The sequence below is a fragment of the Gymnoscopelus braueri genome (assembly GCF_963280865.1).
Source record: "Gymnoscopelus braueri genome assembly, chromosome: 11".
NCBI lineage: Eukaryota > Metazoa > Chordata > Actinopteri > Myctophiformes > Myctophidae > Gymnoscopelus > Gymnoscopelus braueri.
Genome location: NC_137613.1, coordinates 32,460,692 through 32,478,570, shown reverse-complemented (window position 1 = coordinate 32,478,570; position 17,879 = coordinate 32,460,692). Strand labels below are relative to the sequence as shown.

Here is a 17,879-nt window from a genome sequence, read left to right as displayed (position 1 = left end):
ATAGTGCTCTACGTCATGGTCATCGTCACCTACCTCTATGCCCTCCTTGTTGAGGGCGTACTCGTCAAAGTTGAGGATGGCCGTTTTGATGGTGCGAGGGGGAGGCAGGACCGTCAAACCAATGTTGATGGCGTTACTCCTCTTGGAGTCCAAGACTATTATCTCTGTCCGCTTGCCATCCGCTGCTGTTTTCTATAACACACACACACAGGGTCAATACTGCGTCTGTCTCTATTTTCTCTCTCTCCTTCCTTTGTGAGCTGGCAGTATTAGTGGGAACTTCATTCCATTGAAACTGTCTGTGGGAATTCTGGGAAACAAGGCACGGTCAGGAGTAGAAAGATTTGCATCACTGGTGAGTTGTGTATAGGTTACGTGCTTGTGTGCTTCTGTCTACTTAAGGTGCTCCTGTATTTTATGTTCTTACTGTGTGTAAAAAAGCCAAATAAGCACGCTACATGATGTGACCATTATAAGGGATTAGTGGAGGGAAGTCGTAACTCCCTCGCCACATCAAATACAGAGAAGGAGGAGCAGGTGCTAAGGCTTAGCTGCTGCCATTATTAAGTTCTATAGACTTATACTATGACTCTCTGCTTGTATATTTTACTTAACCACATACTCAGTGTTTATTTGCCTTGTGTGCGGTCATAAAAGCACAGAGAGAGTGGTAAGCGGGCTGATACGGCAGTTGACCAATCAGCGACAGACCAAACGTGGACAAAACTTGCTGCGAATGGTTTGGTAAAATGCATGGCTGAGACACTGCGGTTTATCCACGAGCAACACAAACTTGAGCGGAAAACAGCGACCTTCGACAGTTCACAGAATGGCTGATACCAACAAGGGTGAGGCAACGAGAAACTCATGTTAGTATGCGAAAAAATACTATTAAATTCTTGTCTTGGTGAGTAAATAAGGTCATGTGATAAACAATGATGTGACAAACAACAAATTCCTGGGTGATAATCTTCTTTTATAATGTTTCCTTCAGTTAGTAGTACATTCTGCAATGATACATGTGACAAGTTCTATTGAAAATACACGCTTGACACTCAAATGTATGTGTGAACTTCTATTGCATGATGAGACAAAGTACAGTACAAACATCTCTATCAATAAATATCCATCAAACCCTTCAGAAGCAGGCAAATCCGAAGATGAAAACATTGCGTTTGGTGCGAACATACCCGCACCAAACACCTTTCACAATGAATGTATCAAAACTGTGGCCTTTACAGCAGAACAGCCCTGCCCCTTTGGGGAGAAACAGCTTATAAAACAGTCCAATGCTCTGAGGTGTTTTGATCCCCTGGTGGTCCTCCAAAACTTGGACCCTGCTTGTTAATTGATAAGTCAAGCTCAACCAATTTCCATCCAAAAAGAACACAGACCACCACCACTCTGCTCTCCCTCCACCAGTGGAGAGAGTGACTGTTTAATTGGTGCACCTCTTACAAGAGCTGCGGTTTTGGAACAGGGGCTTGAGTTCAAAGCGTGAGGGGGCCTGTGTTGAGCACCCTGTCTTTTCACAGCATACTTTTTCTATTAAAGGCCTTATGGGAGTTAGACCCCCAACACTCTCTCTACACATGACCTTACTTAACCTTTTAAACTTTTTAAGTATTGAAATAATTCATAGGCATTTTTTGGCTGGCAAACAACAGGTGGTTGTAATCAAGCAGAAGCCGAAGTCGGTGGTCAGTGGAAATAGTACCATAGAGGATACAGTATGAATAAATTAATAACAATAAGTGCATTTTGGGAATGTCATTCAGTCTCCACAGAAGTGGAATTACAGTAACTTGACTTGCAGTTTGCGACACGATATGGAAAGCTACTGTAATACAGTAAAAACAGCGGATCTACAAGCTCGCAACATGTCTCTGTCTCTCTCTCTTTCTCTCTTTCTCTCTTTCTCTCTCTCTCTCTCTCTCTCTCTCTCTCTCTCTTTTTCTCACCTTGAACTTTGGGTATTCATATGAAATGAATTCTGGCATGGGGTCTGGCTAAAGATTTGCGAGAACAAAATATCTTTTGTTACATTTGAGCTACTATTCTGGTTACAAAAATCGTGGGAGAAAAAAATAATAAAATAAACTAGTTTACCTTAGTGACTGGCATCTCCTTAGACTTGGATTCAAACAGGTTTTCCAGTTTTGCTGTATCAATTTTAACCGACTCCAGTTTAGACCAGAGCGAATCTCCGCTCCGTCTGTAGTCTCGGTACTCTCGGCAGTCTGTTGGACGCACCTGAACACAACGTACAAAGAATGCACAGGATCAGTTAAAGCTGCATGTTTGAAACTTCACATGATTAGGTATGAAGCAACAGATTCTAATACAAGTAATAGCTCAGACAAGTGACATTTTATTGAAAAGCAAGTCATAACTGGCTCATGGGAATGGGCTATCCTAGTATACAGTTAAATATATAATGTAAACATTTTCCAAATTACTATTATTATTATTTTTTTCTGTGAAAGAAAAGTGCCATAAATGTATATTATTTTGGTCATTCCAATATGAGAAAACATATCAATTTAATCACCAAAATATATTTAAAGTAATAAATGAATAATAACAATAGTAAATAATGCAATAAATAATTAGTTCTAGGGAAAAGATGACATTATGACCGTTATTAATGTGTAGTATCACCTCGCTCCAGAAGAGCCTGATGGTTTTCTTCTTCTTGTTGCTGTAGAGTGAAGGCTCAGGGGGCGGGGCCGAGGAGGCGGGGCAGTTGAAGCTGGGCGGGGGAGGGGGCCTCATCATCCCCAACATGGGCGGGGGTGGAGGGCAGCAGCCCGGCGGAGGAGGCGGGAGGCGGGGCAGAAAGGGCGGGGGCGGGGGCGGGGGCGGCGGGAGGTCTCCGCACCCGCTCATGAGGCCCGTGTCCAGGATGTCCTTGTCGTCCTCCTCCGTCAGGTCGGTGAAGTTGATGTCCCCGATGCGGAGCTCCCGGGGACTGGCCAGGAGCTGGTCCCAGATGGTGTCCGACTCCTTCTTGGGAGGAGGCGGGGGCGGCGGCTTCTCCGCCTCGGCGGGCTCGTGTCCGGGGCCGTCGGGCTCCTGGCGATGCGAGCCCAGGTCCTTGATCAAGTCTCCGAAGCGCTCGGCGAAGGCCCGGACGTTCGAGCGCCGCTCCGAGTTCTCGGCTCTGTTGTCGTTGTCGCCGTCCTGTTGGGCCTCGCCCGGAGGTCCATCGGCCGCCTCTCGGTTGGTCTCTCCGTCCTCCCCCTCTCCTTTCTCTTTCTCCTTTTCCACCCCCTCCTCCTCTTCCTCCTCCTCTTCATTGCTGGGCTTCTTGCTCTGGGAGTAGAGCATGTCCAGCATGAAGAGCTTACTGTTGAGGAGCTTACTGCACTGCTCGCTCACTTCCGCCTCTTTAAGACCTAAAGGCAAGGAAAGGTGACGCAAGGCAAGTTTATTTGTATAGCACATTTCAACAATAAGGCCATTCAAAGTGCTTTACACAAAACATTAAGCATTATTAAGACATTGATATACTGAGCATTAAGAAAAAAGAAACGTAAAAGGACATCTGAAAAAAAATAGAACACAAAAAAGTTAAAATAAAACAGAAAAATAAAGGGAGAAGGATGAAGCCTAGAGGGAGAGGAGAGGCAGTTGATCTGTCACCGTATGCCATTAGAAGGAACATGTCAAATATGGACAAACCCAGTCGCTGCGGATGGTGAGGTAGAATTGATGACTGACAAAACAGTGGAGTTCTGCTAAAGAACCTAAACACAGAGCGGAAAACGTCTGGCAGCCTTCCACGGTTCACAGAATGGCTGCGCACCAACAAAGGTGAGGCCAGCCAGCAGCACCTGCTGTTTTCTCAGTCAACTGCCTCCCCGCACGGTTAGGAAATCCCAGCGGGACTGCCGTTTCCTTTACAGAGTCAGTTGATGTTTATCTAATTATTCAATTCACGCGTTGACCAAATGCTGTTTTCTCATCGTCTTTGTTAATAACTAAGGCCATGGGTGTGTGAAAAGCAAATCCTTGCTTTTTGTCGAATCCAACCTCAGGCAATGATGTGTGCCCAAGTGATAATAAACTATATATAATCATTTATTTCTAGAATTTAATCTGATACATTTCTGCTTAAATTCTTTGCCAATGAAAAGAACACTTTGGCTTAACTAAAAATCAAAAACACACTCACACTAAAATATTATTATTTTTTGCTTTGTTTAAAACAATAGACAATAGTTTCTCATCTGGCCGGCATTGAACCTCGTAATCATGTGGACGACACAATATCCAGTCAGATCCACTCTGTACTAATGTAACACAATGTAGTGTTCACTACAGCAGTGGTTCCCAGCCTGTTTTCCTTGGAGTAGCCAAGTAAAACAGGCTGCTCCGAAACAGACTGCTTCCCCCTTCTTACATCTGACAGAAGCTGTGCCCCCACCCCACGCGTGCACACGCACGCACACACAGACTATATCGTTTTCGTATGATGAATAGCGAAAATAGCCGATCTACGTGCTCACAACTTGTCGCATCACAACACGTTGTGAGCTTGTAGATACGGTATTTCCGCAATATTTAAACGATTTTGACCCATTAAAACAGGGAAGGCATCTGTGTCATTTTAGATTTTAACCACTTTAACCATTATTTTATACTATGGCTATTCAAAAATAGCAGATATACAAGCTCATAGCTTGTAGATCTGCTATTTTTGAGAAATCTTGAAAATGTGTGCAAATCTTTGAATATATAATATATTTTTTCAACTCAAATCTTTGCTTCTGGGGGTCCCTGGAACATAATATTTGGAGATGGGGGTTGGCGGCCAAATACATGTATAATTTTGGGGGTCCTGGACATGAAAAAGTTTGAGCGCCACTGATATAGCAACATACGTTTTTTCAGAAAACTGTTACGATTCAGTAGACATTTGCAGAATCAGCCTCCGGTCTTGATGGGTTAAAATGTTTGTCTACCTCTAAACAGACCAGGCCTCACCCCCCCACACCCCTCGGACCACAGGTAGGGAAACACTGCATTACAGAATGTGTACATTGCAGGTGAAGGAGAAGCTCTCACCATTGTCACTGCTGCCCCTCTCCTCTCTCTCCAGAGTGCTGCTGGCTGAGGAGATGCTGGAGGCAGAGCAGTTGTCCTTCTCGTTCACCTCTTCATTTTGTCGCTCCTTGTCGCTCAGGATCCCGCTGTCCTCCTCCGCCGCCTCCTCAACTTCCTTCTCTCCAGGAGGCTCCTCCTCCTCCTCCTCGTCCTTTTCACGCTCCTCCTCTTCCTTATTCTCCGCCGACTCGCCGCCGTCCTTCTCTTCTTCTACTTCTACCTCTACTACGTCTTTCTGATCGTCCAGCTCTTCTTCTGCGGTGGCTTCGGGCTCTTTCTCTTCTGTTTCTACGCTGGCACTGGAGTCATCAGCCTCCCCTGTCAGACAGCAATGAACACGTAAAGTTTTAGATGCTTTAATAGACGCTTTACAGTGTTGGATAACGTGCTAGGTGTAAAAAAAAACATTTAAAATGAATGAAGACATGAGAACCATGAAGATAAAACCATAGAGGTGACATGTCACTAAGAATCCCCATTCCGGAATGGTACCAGTGCCTCTCTGGTAGAATTTTGATTATAATAGCTCCAAGATTACAAACAATGCTTAAAGCCAGAGATGTTTTATAGTTAAAAAAAAGGCAGCCCTTAACTGATTATCACATCACTGTGACTGATTACATAATGTCACATATAATGCTTGTTATCTCTATCTATGGTGGGCACATTCAAAATACACACGCCGGTGTACACATGCACTCGTGCACACATCAATTGAACTTTTAACTGAATTGAACTGTTTTTTATTCTCACACAAACAATTCACAAAATTACCCTAGGACAGCTGTGCAGCGTGCACAAGAGTTGCTATAATTCACGTCCAAGCACACTGTTAGCTATATCAGTGAACTGTATAGAAATACTGTTTGACACAGTTACATGACTGACGTTGGCTTTTTCAAAGAGGCCTCTGTTTGGCCCGCACGTTTGAGCCTGCTATCAACGCACGCTCGCACACACCAACAAAAACACACACCCCATTCACCAACATAAACAATGTGTCAGACACACAAAGGTGGGTTGTCGTTTGCACCAGGATATGAACAGGAAATGAGGAATTAGGTTCCTGTTTACCTCAAAACATACACATGCACACGGTACAGTCCAGGCTGTGATGCAAGGTTAGAACAACATGCGTAGCTCTGAGGCCCTCATACACTACCTCGCTTGAGCTACAGTACCTCCGCTGCGTGCGTATACACATTTTACTAAGACGCAAAACAAGGCTGTGTTCTTACGCAAGATGTTTGGCATTAAGCTTTCAAAAAGGCCTTTCAAAACCCTGTTTGACCCTTTCACCCACATCCTTTCTCACTCCCCCACTCTCCATAAGTCTCACTCTCTCTCTCACTCACTCTCGCTCTCTCTCTCTCTCTCTCTCTCTAACTTTCTCTCTCACACCTGCATATTAGTTGAAATGGCAGGCTACAAGCTGAAACAATTTCAGGTTAAGAGTGATTGCGCTGGGGCGCACTGGTGGGAATTGAAACAAACTTCTGGTTTTAATCCCCCCCAACCCTCAAGGCACTAACTGTCAACCATTCAGTGTATTGTAAATACAGTGAAAGATCTAAACGTTAACACTAACCCAAAGGACCATCCGATGAAACACATGACATGCTATGAAATGTCTTTAGCTGTCATTGCTGTCAAAAATCCTAGAATATACTGACCATTTCAGCCACAGAGGTTTGTTCCCAAGACAAGCACTTTCAACCTGGCCTATTCCTGGCCTATTTCAACCCCTATTTTGGATATGTCATTATAAGCAAAACGTGAACAAAATAGTCTTATCTACAAGCTCCTAACACATGGCATTGTAACACATTGGAAGTTTTGTAGATCTTCTATTTTTGCCGCACGACACAGTACGGTATGAAAAAGTATTAAATAAGGCTTAAACCAGATGGAAAAATCCATAAGCTTAACCAAATTGTTTATACACGTATGTCACTACCTTAACCCATTAATACCTGGAACGCATCTGTGTCACTTTTAGATTTCTTTAGGCTATTCAAAAATAGCAGATATACAAGCTCATAGCGCGGCACCGAGTGCCGCGCTATGAGCTTGTAGATCTGCTATTTTTGAAAAAATCGTGAAAATTATTTTTTGATATTTTTTTCAGAAATTCTTAAAGGTCTTAAAGGGTTAACCAGCTATATACCAGCTATTCACACATCAGATTTCACACATCTCTGCCTGTGAGCACGCACTAATGTTTAGCACTGTATTCCCACAACTAAGAGCATAACCCTAACTCTTAACGTCTCTGTTCTTCAGCTCAACGGCGCCGTGCTGTGCGGTCAGCGCGAGTTGTACTTACCGGTCTCGGAGGGAGTGTAAGGGGTCACGGGGGTCTCCGACTCGAGGTCGGCTTCGCCCTCCTCCTGGGAGGCGAAGGAGGACGGCGTGCTGCTGCGCGACGACGACGGCCACGCCTCCGAAGGCTCAAAGGTCAGGCTGAGGTCGGGGCGAGTCTTCGGCACGCGGACGTGGTCCCTCTCGTACTCTTCGGCTGCCAGACGATCCACGGTCTTATACCTGGGGACGGAGGGTGGGAGGGGAGAGATGGAGGATGGAGGGGGCAGGGGAGAGAACAGGGGGAGGAGGATAAAAGGGGCAGAGAGGCAGAGAGAGGGATTGGAAGATAGAGGAGAGAGAGAGAGGACATTGATGAAGCAGCTATGCCGTAAAAACACATGTTCCTCCTGCTCGGAATTGCTGTCCTCTCTTTGCCAAATCGCCACAAAACAGCTCATCAGTTTGCGTGTTGGCCCGTTGAGCTCCAGTGGATTCCTTTACCTTCTCTGAGTGGTCACACTTCCTCAGCTCAACTCACTATATCAGTCCATCTCTCTCCTGTCTACCTTGCCCCATAAAAGCTCCAAAACGCATTCTATGCAGTCATCACTTGTTTCCTGCACTTTTATACTCTCTCTCTCTCTCTCTCTCTCTCTCTCTCTCTCTCTCTCTCTCTCTCTCTCTCTCTCTCTCTCTCTCTCTCTCTCTCTCTCTCTCTCTCTCTCTCTCTCTCTCTCTCTCTCTCTCTCTCTCTCTCTCTCTCTCTCTCTCTCTCTCTCTCTCTCTCTCTCTCTCTCTCCTCTCCTCTCCAGGCAAGCACTGAGCTATTATAAGCAGTTCACGACATGCAACAAGAGAGAGTTTGAGACAGACAGACACAGAGAGAGAACAAGAGAGAGACACATAGACAGAGACCTGAGAGGGAGGACAAAGAGGCAAGAAGGACAAGAGCAGGAGAAATGTAGAGACGCTGCGTTTGGTTTGGCTGCCGAATGACCAAACATGAGAAGTGAATAAAAAGTAAACCTGTTCAAGATGTGCCTCCGCTCTCCTCCTCTGCTCTCCTCCCTCCCTCAAGTCTCTCACTTTCTGCCTCCCCTCACCTCCCTCACCTCCCTCTACCAAACGTTGTCTGTGAACCCGTCTCTCTCTCTCTTTCTGCCTCCCTTTATGCTCTCTTCCACTTCCTGTCTCTCTCCCTCCTATATCTCCACTTTCCTCTCTTCTTCCCTTTCTTTGTCTCCCTGTCGCTCTCTCTCTCTCTCTCTCTCTCTCTCTTTCTCTCCCTGTAATGTTACCATATCCTCATGAGTGTTTGGTGCTTCTGTTCAGAATTCATCGAACCACTTAAAAAGTCTGAAGAGGAAACAGGATACTAATTGTATTTGTGTGTGTGTGTGTGTGTGTGTGTGTGTGTGTGTGTGTGTGGGGGGGTGTGTGTGTGTGTGTGTGTGTGTGTGTGTGTGTGTGTGTGTGTGTGTGTGTGTGTGTGTGTGTGTGTGTGTGTGTGTGTGTGTGTCTGAGAGAGAGAATGGGGAGAGAGAGAGAGAGAGAGAGAGAGAGAGAGAGAGAGAGAGAGAGAGAGAGAGAGAGAGAGAGAGAGAGAGAGAGGAGAGAGAGAGAGAGAGAGAGAGAAAGAAAGAGTGAGAGAGATTGAGAGTCAGGAATAGTGTCTGCATTCTTTACTTCCAACATGGACTTGCCTCTCCTAAGATAATGTTTTGGAACAAAATATTATTTTAGGAGAGGCAACCATCTCCACCAACCATCTCCACCATAGAGAAAAGAAGAAAAAAAAACACTACTCTGAAAAAAATAATCAAAACAGGAAGTGCTTGGGTGATAATAAGGAAACACTTCAACACAATCCCCTCTGCTATTTATGGGGTCTTTCCTATAAATCCCCCCCCCCCCCAGAAACGTAGCAATCTGCGCCATTACAGTGCAGCACTGTATATTCACATTCAAACCTCATGCTATTTATTTCCCACCTGCACCAAAGCGGAATGGCGATGGGATATAAATCAAGCTTTCCCTAAATCATGGAATGCTCATGCTTCTCTGCCGTCTGCCCACCTACATTCATGTTCATTTCTGGATTCAGCTGTCCATCAGTGAAGTCTGATTTATAGTTTGGCATACAAAGGTGTTGCGCGGCGATGGCGCAAAGTGAAAATAGCAGATCTACAAGCTCAGCGTTGCGAGCATTGATTCATATACAGCAGTGCATAAAATTAAGCGTCGGGCTGTCACGTAACTGCTACGAGGCGTCTGCTCCAGGTGCTGTGCGTTGCATCGCTGTATCTTGTCAGACAGACCGCGTCCCTCAGGGAGGTGAGCTATGCGAAACCTCATGTTACTCTGATAACCGTGAAGTGCAAATATGGCCATAAATACATCAGCCCCTCAGTGGGGATGTGTCCCCCATGTGCTCAGCCTGAACCCCCCGTCCCCCCGTCTCCACGTCTGTCTCGCCTCCACCCTCTATTGTTGTCTCCTGCTGTGTCTCTCTTGCGTTACCTTCCTCTCCTGTCTCCTTCGATTTGTTTCTCTCACACTCTCTGTCTCTCCTTTCTCGTTCTCTGGCGTTCTTTCTCTACCCTCGCCTAACCCTGTCTTTCTCTGAGACCCTGAGTCTCTGCTTCTCTCGCTTTCCTGCTCTTCTACTCTCTCTCTCTCTCACTCTCATCCATGCTTTCCCTGTCTCAACCTCTGTCTGTCGCTCTCTTGCCCTTCACTGTCTCATCCTGTCTGTCTGTCTGTCTGTCTGTCTGTCTGTCTGTCTGTCTGTCTGTCTGTCTGTCTGTCTGTCTGTCTGTCTGTCTGTCTGTCTGTCTGTCTGTCTGTCTGACTCTCTGTCTTGTTGTTCCAGCGTGTCTCTAAAGTGCTGGCTTTAAATGGAGGGTGAAATGGGTCTGAAGCTGGCAGGGTAAGTGACATACTGGAGGTAAACACACAGCAGATCACTTGGCACAGTACACACACTGTCGAGACAGAGAGACGCAGAAAGACGCAGAGAAAGAGAGAGAGAGAGAGAGAGAGAGAGAGAGAGAGAGAGAGAGAGAGAGAGAGAGAGAGAGGGAGAGAGAGAGAGAGAGAGAGAGACAGACAGACAGAGAGAGAGAGAGAGAGAGAGAGAGAATGACAGCCAAAGTGGTGAAGGGCAGGCCGACTAAAGGGGGTGAAAAATTGTGGCTATCGAGGAACTATGTGATTGCGGTCATGTCATGATAATAACAGTGTCTTTGATTTTTAATGTAGCTGTCATTCCATCTTATCAGTTTATGATGAACATTATGCTCAGTGCTACGGTATGTCTGAGTGTAGCCAATAGCTTCTTTCCTGTGATTCACATCTGCACACAAACACTGATATATTATTCATTTAAATTCCTGTGTGTCCTTGCACTTCCTGTGTACACTTTCACAGGTTTGTGTGCGTGTGTGTGTGTGTGTGTGTGTGTGTGTGTGTGTGTGTGTGTGTGTGTGTACATGCACGCGTGCACATTTCCTTTGGGATCAATAAAGTACTTATCTATCTATCTAAACTACTGTAGTATGTGTGCGTACACATGAGCGTGTATATGCACAAGTATGTGTACAGTATTTGCGTACACGTACATCTTGCGTACACGTACATCTTGCGTGTGCCTATGTGTGTGTGTGTGTGTGTGTGTGTGTGTGTGTGTGTGTGTGTGTGTGTGTGTGTGTGTGTGTGTGTGTGTGTGTGTGTGTGTGTGTGCGCACGCATTCAGCTGTGTGTGTGTGTGTGTGTGTAAGTAGCTTGACGAATCCTGTCTGATTTCTCACAGCGTGTAGCCAACACAATCAAGCCCCCTGGCAGAAGGCGTTCGTAAAAATACAGCTTCTTACGAGAATAGAAACAGACAGACGAAGCAAGGAAAATCAGTTCAGCTCCTCAAAGCCTTTGGCAGCTAAGGGCCACATTTTTAACCTGAAAACAATTACACAATTACCAAGCTTCCCAAACCACAGGCTAAAACATTACCCCCTGGGGAAATCATTCTGAGTGCGTGCATGTGTGTGTGTGTGTGTGTGTGTGTGTGTGTGTGTGTGTGTGTGTGTGTGTGTGTGTGTGTGTGTGTGTGTGTGTGTGTGTGTGTGTGTGTGTGAGAGAGAGATATTGTGTTTGTTTAGCATACACATGCATATCTGTGTGTGTATATAGTTATACATATTTGTGTGTGTGTGTGTTGTTTTGATTGTGCGCAAACACACATACATACATACCTCTCCTCCCGTGCAACCCTGGCCTCTTCCATTTTGTCCGCAAAACCTTGGCTGTGACACACAAACAGAGCACTTTGAGAAACATACCTATGTTAGTAAATGCTAATGATCTTCTATATGAACCGAAGTGGTCAATTCTTAAACCCTCAGATTTAAATGAACACTGAGGATTTTACTGTGTAGCGTGTACTTTTAACTTAGCGCCTGATAGTGCCTTATTATAGAGTATGTACAATTCTTTGGGTATAGAATATACATTATGCATACAGTATATCATCGCTGTCTGTCGGACAGAAGCATCCTATCTCCATATTTCAACTATTGATGTTTTTTTGTCAATTAATGCCCTACTTCGTCGTACAAGAGTCTCGCGCAAACGTTTTGAGCTTGTAGATCGTCTATTTTCTCTATTTCTGAGACGTTTTGTTCCATTTCCTGAAAGGCGACGGTTTTGGACATTCAACACAATCCCCTCTGCTGTTGCTGTATCCACCCGACAGCAACAATATACTACATACCTAAAACAGGTGCACCTAAAACCACATATCAAACTCACCTATGCTTGTTCCTCTCCTCTCTCTCAATCCGCTGCAGCCTCTCCTCTCTCTCCACACGGCGGCGCTCTCGCTCAGCCGCCAAGGACTCCTGGTGCTGTCTGTAGGAGGAGGACAAGAGACCCCCAAGTGGGGCCCTGGGGAGAGAGGGGGGCACAGAGAGACAGGGAGGAGACGGAGAGGGAGTGGGAGAGATGAGGAAAAGAGAGATGGAGAGGAAGAGGGTTACCAGAAGCGTCTATTGTCTTTTTTCTTTTCAATGTATGTGTGAGCACAGGAGTACAAGTGTGTGTGTGTGTGTGTGTGTGTGTGTGTGTGTGTGTGTGTGTGTGTGTGTGTGTGTGTGTGTGTGTGTGTGTGTGTGTGTGTGTGTGTGTGTGTGTGCGTGTGCGTGCGTGCGTGCGTGCGTGCGTGCGTGCGTGTGTGTGTGCGTGCGTGCCTAAAAGAATGGCTGACCTCAAAATACAATTGGGCTTTAGTAGAACACCTTGGTAGTAGGGGTGGGACGATATATCGATATATCGATATATCGCGATACTTTCTCCCGCGATAAATAATCGATATCCTGCCGAAAAATATTGATATTAAAAAAAAAAAAAGTTTGTGATACGTTGTTTTTCCTACTCTGTATTTGTGTAATGATGATTTTGAACTGTTTGGTGCTATTTTATGTGTTTATTAATTGAATACAAGGACTATCGTGATATATCGTTGGTGAATTTTCATGCAATATATCGTGATATCGCAATATATCTATATTTTCAGATATCGTGATATATCGTTGGTGAAATTTCTTGCAATATATATAGAATATCGTGATATCGCAATATATCGAACATCGTCGAATATCGTGATATATATTGTTATCGTGGGCCTAATATCGTGATATATATCGTATCGTGAGGTACCCATATCGTCCCACCCCTACTTGGTAGTAACATGCTCTGCCCCTAGCCCCCACCCCTCATTTTTCTGTAATACCTTTAGCTCCTACTGCTTTTACTGATATGTTTGTACAGGGGCTTTTTGTGTTATCCTTTCAGCATAACGTTTGACTGTTTGTACTGTTAACTAACTTGTCAATAAAGTATTCAATCAATGCGTGCGTGTGCGCACAGACACGTGCTCCACCTTCTGCGGTCATTCACCTGCCGTTGGTGGGTGTAGCAGGACTGCTCAGAGCTGAGTAGGAATTGGGACCTCCATTCCTGAGGGAGGGGGTGGGGGGGGGGACAGGAGACGGAGGCAGTGAGTGACCCCCTTCTCATGATCGGTGAAAAACGTGACACCATATTGACCAACCAGTGAGTGAAGAAATATGAATCTAACACCTAGTTGCACAACTGGAATGTAGAGACTACTCTTATTAGTTACTGTGACATTTCAATTCCTAGTAGTAGTAGTATCTGGAAAATGTTGGTTTAAAGATGCAATCCATAAGATTTATGTCCTACCCAGGTTTCGAACTCGGGGTCTCCCTACGCGACCACCCAAATTTCTACTGCTGAGTTAAGACGGAAAAAACGATCCTGTTTGGGCTGGGGAGATATTAGGCTTTGAGCTTCATGCAATACCTTTTGGCAACCAGTGGTCCAACCCGACCACAGGGTCAACATTTCTCAGTGGAAGACTACGGAGACCATCCCACCCTAGTTATATTGGATGAACATACAGATTGGTAAAACATTAATAATAATACTAATAATAATTATAATAGTTATGGATTGCAGCTTTAAGCTAATAGTATTTACACTTCTCTGAAATGGGTGTCATTAGTGTAAGGGTATAAGTGGAATAATGCTGAAGTGAAATGTTATAGCTGAGGAGCAGAGCAGTACAAAGCTGCATAAAGCAAAGCCATGAGGTGTATTTGTTTAGAAGCACAGAGCCTTACCAAAAACGGCTCTGTAGGGAACTCACTTCATACGTGAAGAGAGCAGTACGAACTTCCATATTTAGCATAAGATTAGAGCACATTGTTGGCAGCCTTTTCCCCAACAAACATACAGTACATACTGTACATATGCACTCACTCAAATGGACTGTGAGAAAAGAGTTAGAAAAGCAAAGGAACGGAAGATGTTTAACAACTTAACAACTTAACCATAAAAATGTTCTAAATGATTAAGAAAATAGCCAATCTACAAGCTCACGTTGGGAGTATTTTTGAACATATATATATATATATATATCAATAATCTGCCAATAATGACATGAAAACTGGGATACAGTACCAGGGTCAAAATGGTTAATACAATTAAAAATGAAACTACTGTACAAATGTGAGGAGTTAGATGCTAAATCTGTGAACAGAACTACTTGTGCACTGTGAAAGAAGAGGAGGGAAGTGACAGCTGGCGGCAAAGAGTGCTTTTCAAATTGTAGAAGCTCATAGGATGCAGCCGCAGAGTTCAGATAAAGAGGTGAGGTGAGTAATCAACGCTGTGACAGATTCAAAGTGGAAATCGGTGAATACTGAGAGGCGTAAAGAACCATTACAGGATCGGGTGAAAAGGTGCTGAGTGAATAAGGCGAGGTGTCGAAGAAAACGGTTGGTGGGAAGAAGAGGCTCAAGCTGGTGCGAGAGTAAGTGCCAGAAACAAGAGAGAGGGAAGCGGAAATAGACGAGAGGAGACAGGGGTCCCTTGTCCCTTGTCACTCCCTGAACCATGGACCCATGGGAGTTTGAGTCCCTCTGACCCATCTGACCTGGGAGATGTAGACTTAGGAATCTCTTCCCTGGGTTTCGGGACCGGAGCCGGGGGCGAAGGCTCCTCGTCCATGTCATAGGAGAAGAGGTGGAAGGGGGAGTGGGGCGTGTAGGGGAGGTGGTCGGGGGAGGGCCTGCCCCGAGACGGGGGGCTGACGACTTCCGTGCTGGCGGGGACGATGACCGATGACTTCTTCCTGGCCAGCAGCGCGGCAAGAATGGAGGGCTGGACCGGCGGGGTGAGGGAGGGGCATGAGGCGGGAGGGGAGGTGGCGGTGGAGAAGAGCGTAGAGTGGGCGGCAGGCAACGGTAGCGTTGGTGGCCTGCTCCTCCTCTTTTCCTCCTCTATCGGGTTCTCCTCTTTCCTGGAAGTGATGGTGATGGACTGTAGGGTTGATCTGTGAATGCTGGACGGTTGGTTTCTAGCCATGCTGGGAACAGAGGGATGGGGGAATGAGAACTGTGACACAGTAAACACGAGTAAACTGGACTGATGAATGGTAACTAACTATATGACCTTGTCTGGTAGAGCTGATGATAGCAAAGCACATCAACCCATTCAATCCGGGAACGCATCTCTGTCATTTTAGATTTTCATATTTTATATAGCGGGTCACTTCGTGCCGCGCTATGAGCTTGTAGATCTGCTATTTTTTAATAATCGTGAACATTTGTGCAAATCTTTTAATATAGATATATTTTTCTTTCAAATCTTTGCTTCTGGAGTTCCCTGGAACACAAATATTTTACAATTGTTCGCTTAAATAAATAGATATTCAAAGATTTGCACACATTTTCACGATTTTTCAAAAATAGCAGATCTACAAGCGTGACGCGCTATGAGCTTGTATATCTGCTATTTTTTAATAGCCAAGGAAATCTAAAATGACAGAGATGAGTTCCCGGATTGAATGGGTTAATAAATCTACAACAAAATATGGACATAATTAAAGGATAAATCAACCAGTATGGGTGTGGATAACCCAGGCTGGTTATGCTGTATAATAAAGTACTTTCAGTACGATATGCATTTTATTTGGCCCTAGAATACCTGGGGGTGGTCTGACTAGAGCCTCTATCAGCCCCCTCCTTCTCATCAGAATCAGACTCTGTCATTGGAGTCTCATCCTCCTCCTCATCCTCCTTCTCCTCTTCCTCACACTCCTCCTCTCTGCGGAGGTGGGGAGGAGGTAATGGAGCAGAAGAAAGGACGGAGGACGAAGTGGGAGATAAATGGACAGATCGATGGAACGAGAGAAAGTGGGATCGATGGAGAGATGAGACAGGACAGATGAGAACATTGAGCAGGTGGGTCCATGCAGTCACCGTTTCACAAAAAGAGGAGGTAAACAGGGAGGAAGAATGTAAATGGGGGGTAAGAGATGGATACAGAAAAGACACTATTACATACTAAAATGTATGAAATATTATGTCACAAAAACATTGACCACAAAAGCCTTATACATTACTTCCTTGTGCGACAAATAGTGAAAATCTACAAGCTCACAACACATTGAATCGGAAGGCTTGTAGAGCTTGTAGATTGACTATTTTCAATATCTTTGACAAATCTATCTTAGAAATTTCATACACTCTTCAATGTATGAAACATCCATTAAAGTCACGCAGACATTAACAAGACACAGAGAGGCAGATGGAGACAGAGAGGATAGAGAAACACAGAAAAAACAGAGAGATGAAAGAGACACATGGAAGCCAGAAAAGAGTGATAAAAATGTAAAAACAAACAAAAGAGAGAACAACAGAGGGTGGATGTTTCTAATTATATGACAGCCCTCTCTGGTACAGTAGTTTTACATGCGTGTGGAGAGAGACTGAACACGCTGACAGAGACAGAGGAAGGAGGAAGAACCACGTAGGGAGGAAATGACTCAGGGCATATAACAAGTGATCTGAGATCAGCTCAGGTCCAACGGCGGCGAGACGGGGGACATGTGAGCCGGCTGATTGGAAGTCAGACGCGTTGAGATGTTCCTGCTAGTGAAACCAGATGAGGCTTGTTACGCCCGCACTGCTGTGCACTGCCAGGTGCTGTTCCACTGGACCGAAGCTCTGTGTGTGTGTGTGTGTGCGTGTGTGTGTGTGTGTGTGTGTGTGTGTGTGTGTGTGTGTGTGAGACGGACGGAACACCCAATAAAAGTGTGCACGCGCGCATGTGTGTGTACATAACACATCTGCAAGCGTGCGTGTGCTGTGTGTGTGTGTGTGTGTGTGTGTCTGTGTATGACATACTGTGTGTGGCATGTCCATCTCTGTGTGTGTGTGTCTGTGCGGGTACTATGCAGTATTAACATAAACATACAGTAAATATGAAGCAGGCTATATTTCCTTTCAACACTCGTTCAATGAGCCGTGTGACCATTGACCGTTGACTCCCTCTTGCACACTTTCATGTTATGTGCAAATACACACACACACACACACACACACAAATGTGCACGTGTGCACACACACACACACACACACACACCATGCTGTTAACACACAGCGCTGCATTAGCAGCGGCGCTGACAGTCCCTGCGCTGTACTTACACAGGCCGAGGGCCAGAACCTGCTGCGTTCACACATTTCAAGCTGAGAGGGGGTGACGGGAGACGAGAGGGGGAGACAGGTAGAGAGAGGGGAGCAGGGGGAGAGAGGGGGCAAGGAGAGGCGAGGACGATGAAAGACGAGTAAAAGAGGGAGAGCGCGAGGGAGAGTACCTGAGGCATGCTCCTGGAGCCGCAGGTCTCCGAACTTACCTGCATGTGCAGACAGTATCACCGCAACATATAAAAAGTAGGAATTAAAAAAATCCCCAAAAAGGTAGCATGTCCAAAAGTTCAAATCAATGGAGGACAAAGTACTCACATTTCCACTTTTTTGCGCGTTTCGGCTATGAGCCTTCATCAGAGCATGGGAACGTGTAAGCGTTAGTTTATTGGTGTGTGC

At 45.3% G+C, this 17,879-nt stretch overlaps 1 protein-coding gene across 6 annotated transcripts in view; it reads right to left on the bottom strand.

Moving 5' to 3' along the window:
- The window catches only part of fhod3a (formin homology 2 domain containing 3a), a 74,730-nt gene that overhangs the window by 8,328 nt on the left and 48,523 nt on the right, over positions 1 to 17,879 (bottom strand). For 3 of the 6 annotated variants that reach the window (XM_080443095.1, XM_080443096.1, XM_080443097.1), the window contains exons 11-19: positions 14,927 to 15,358; positions 13,366 to 13,425; positions 12,220 to 12,354; positions 11,664 to 11,714; positions 7,436 to 7,653; positions 5,071 to 5,427; positions 2,662 to 3,398; positions 2,110 to 2,253; positions 34 to 192 (exon numbers count right to left, since the gene is read on the bottom strand). In XM_080443095.1, coding sequence (XP_080299221.1) covers positions 34 to 192; positions 2,110 to 2,253; positions 2,662 to 3,398; positions 5,071 to 5,427; positions 7,436 to 7,653; positions 11,664 to 11,714; positions 12,220 to 12,354; positions 13,366 to 13,425; positions 14,927 to 15,358 — 2,293 coding nt within the window. Of the gene's footprint in view, positions 1 to 33; positions 193 to 2,109; positions 2,254 to 2,661; positions 3,399 to 5,070; positions 5,428 to 7,435; positions 7,654 to 11,663; positions 11,715 to 12,219; positions 12,355 to 13,365; positions 13,426 to 14,926; positions 15,359 to 15,978; positions 16,099 to 17,879 lie in introns of all 6 variants that reach the window. The other 3 variants (XM_080443098.1, XM_080443099.1, XM_080443100.1) reach the window with 3 other exon arrangements.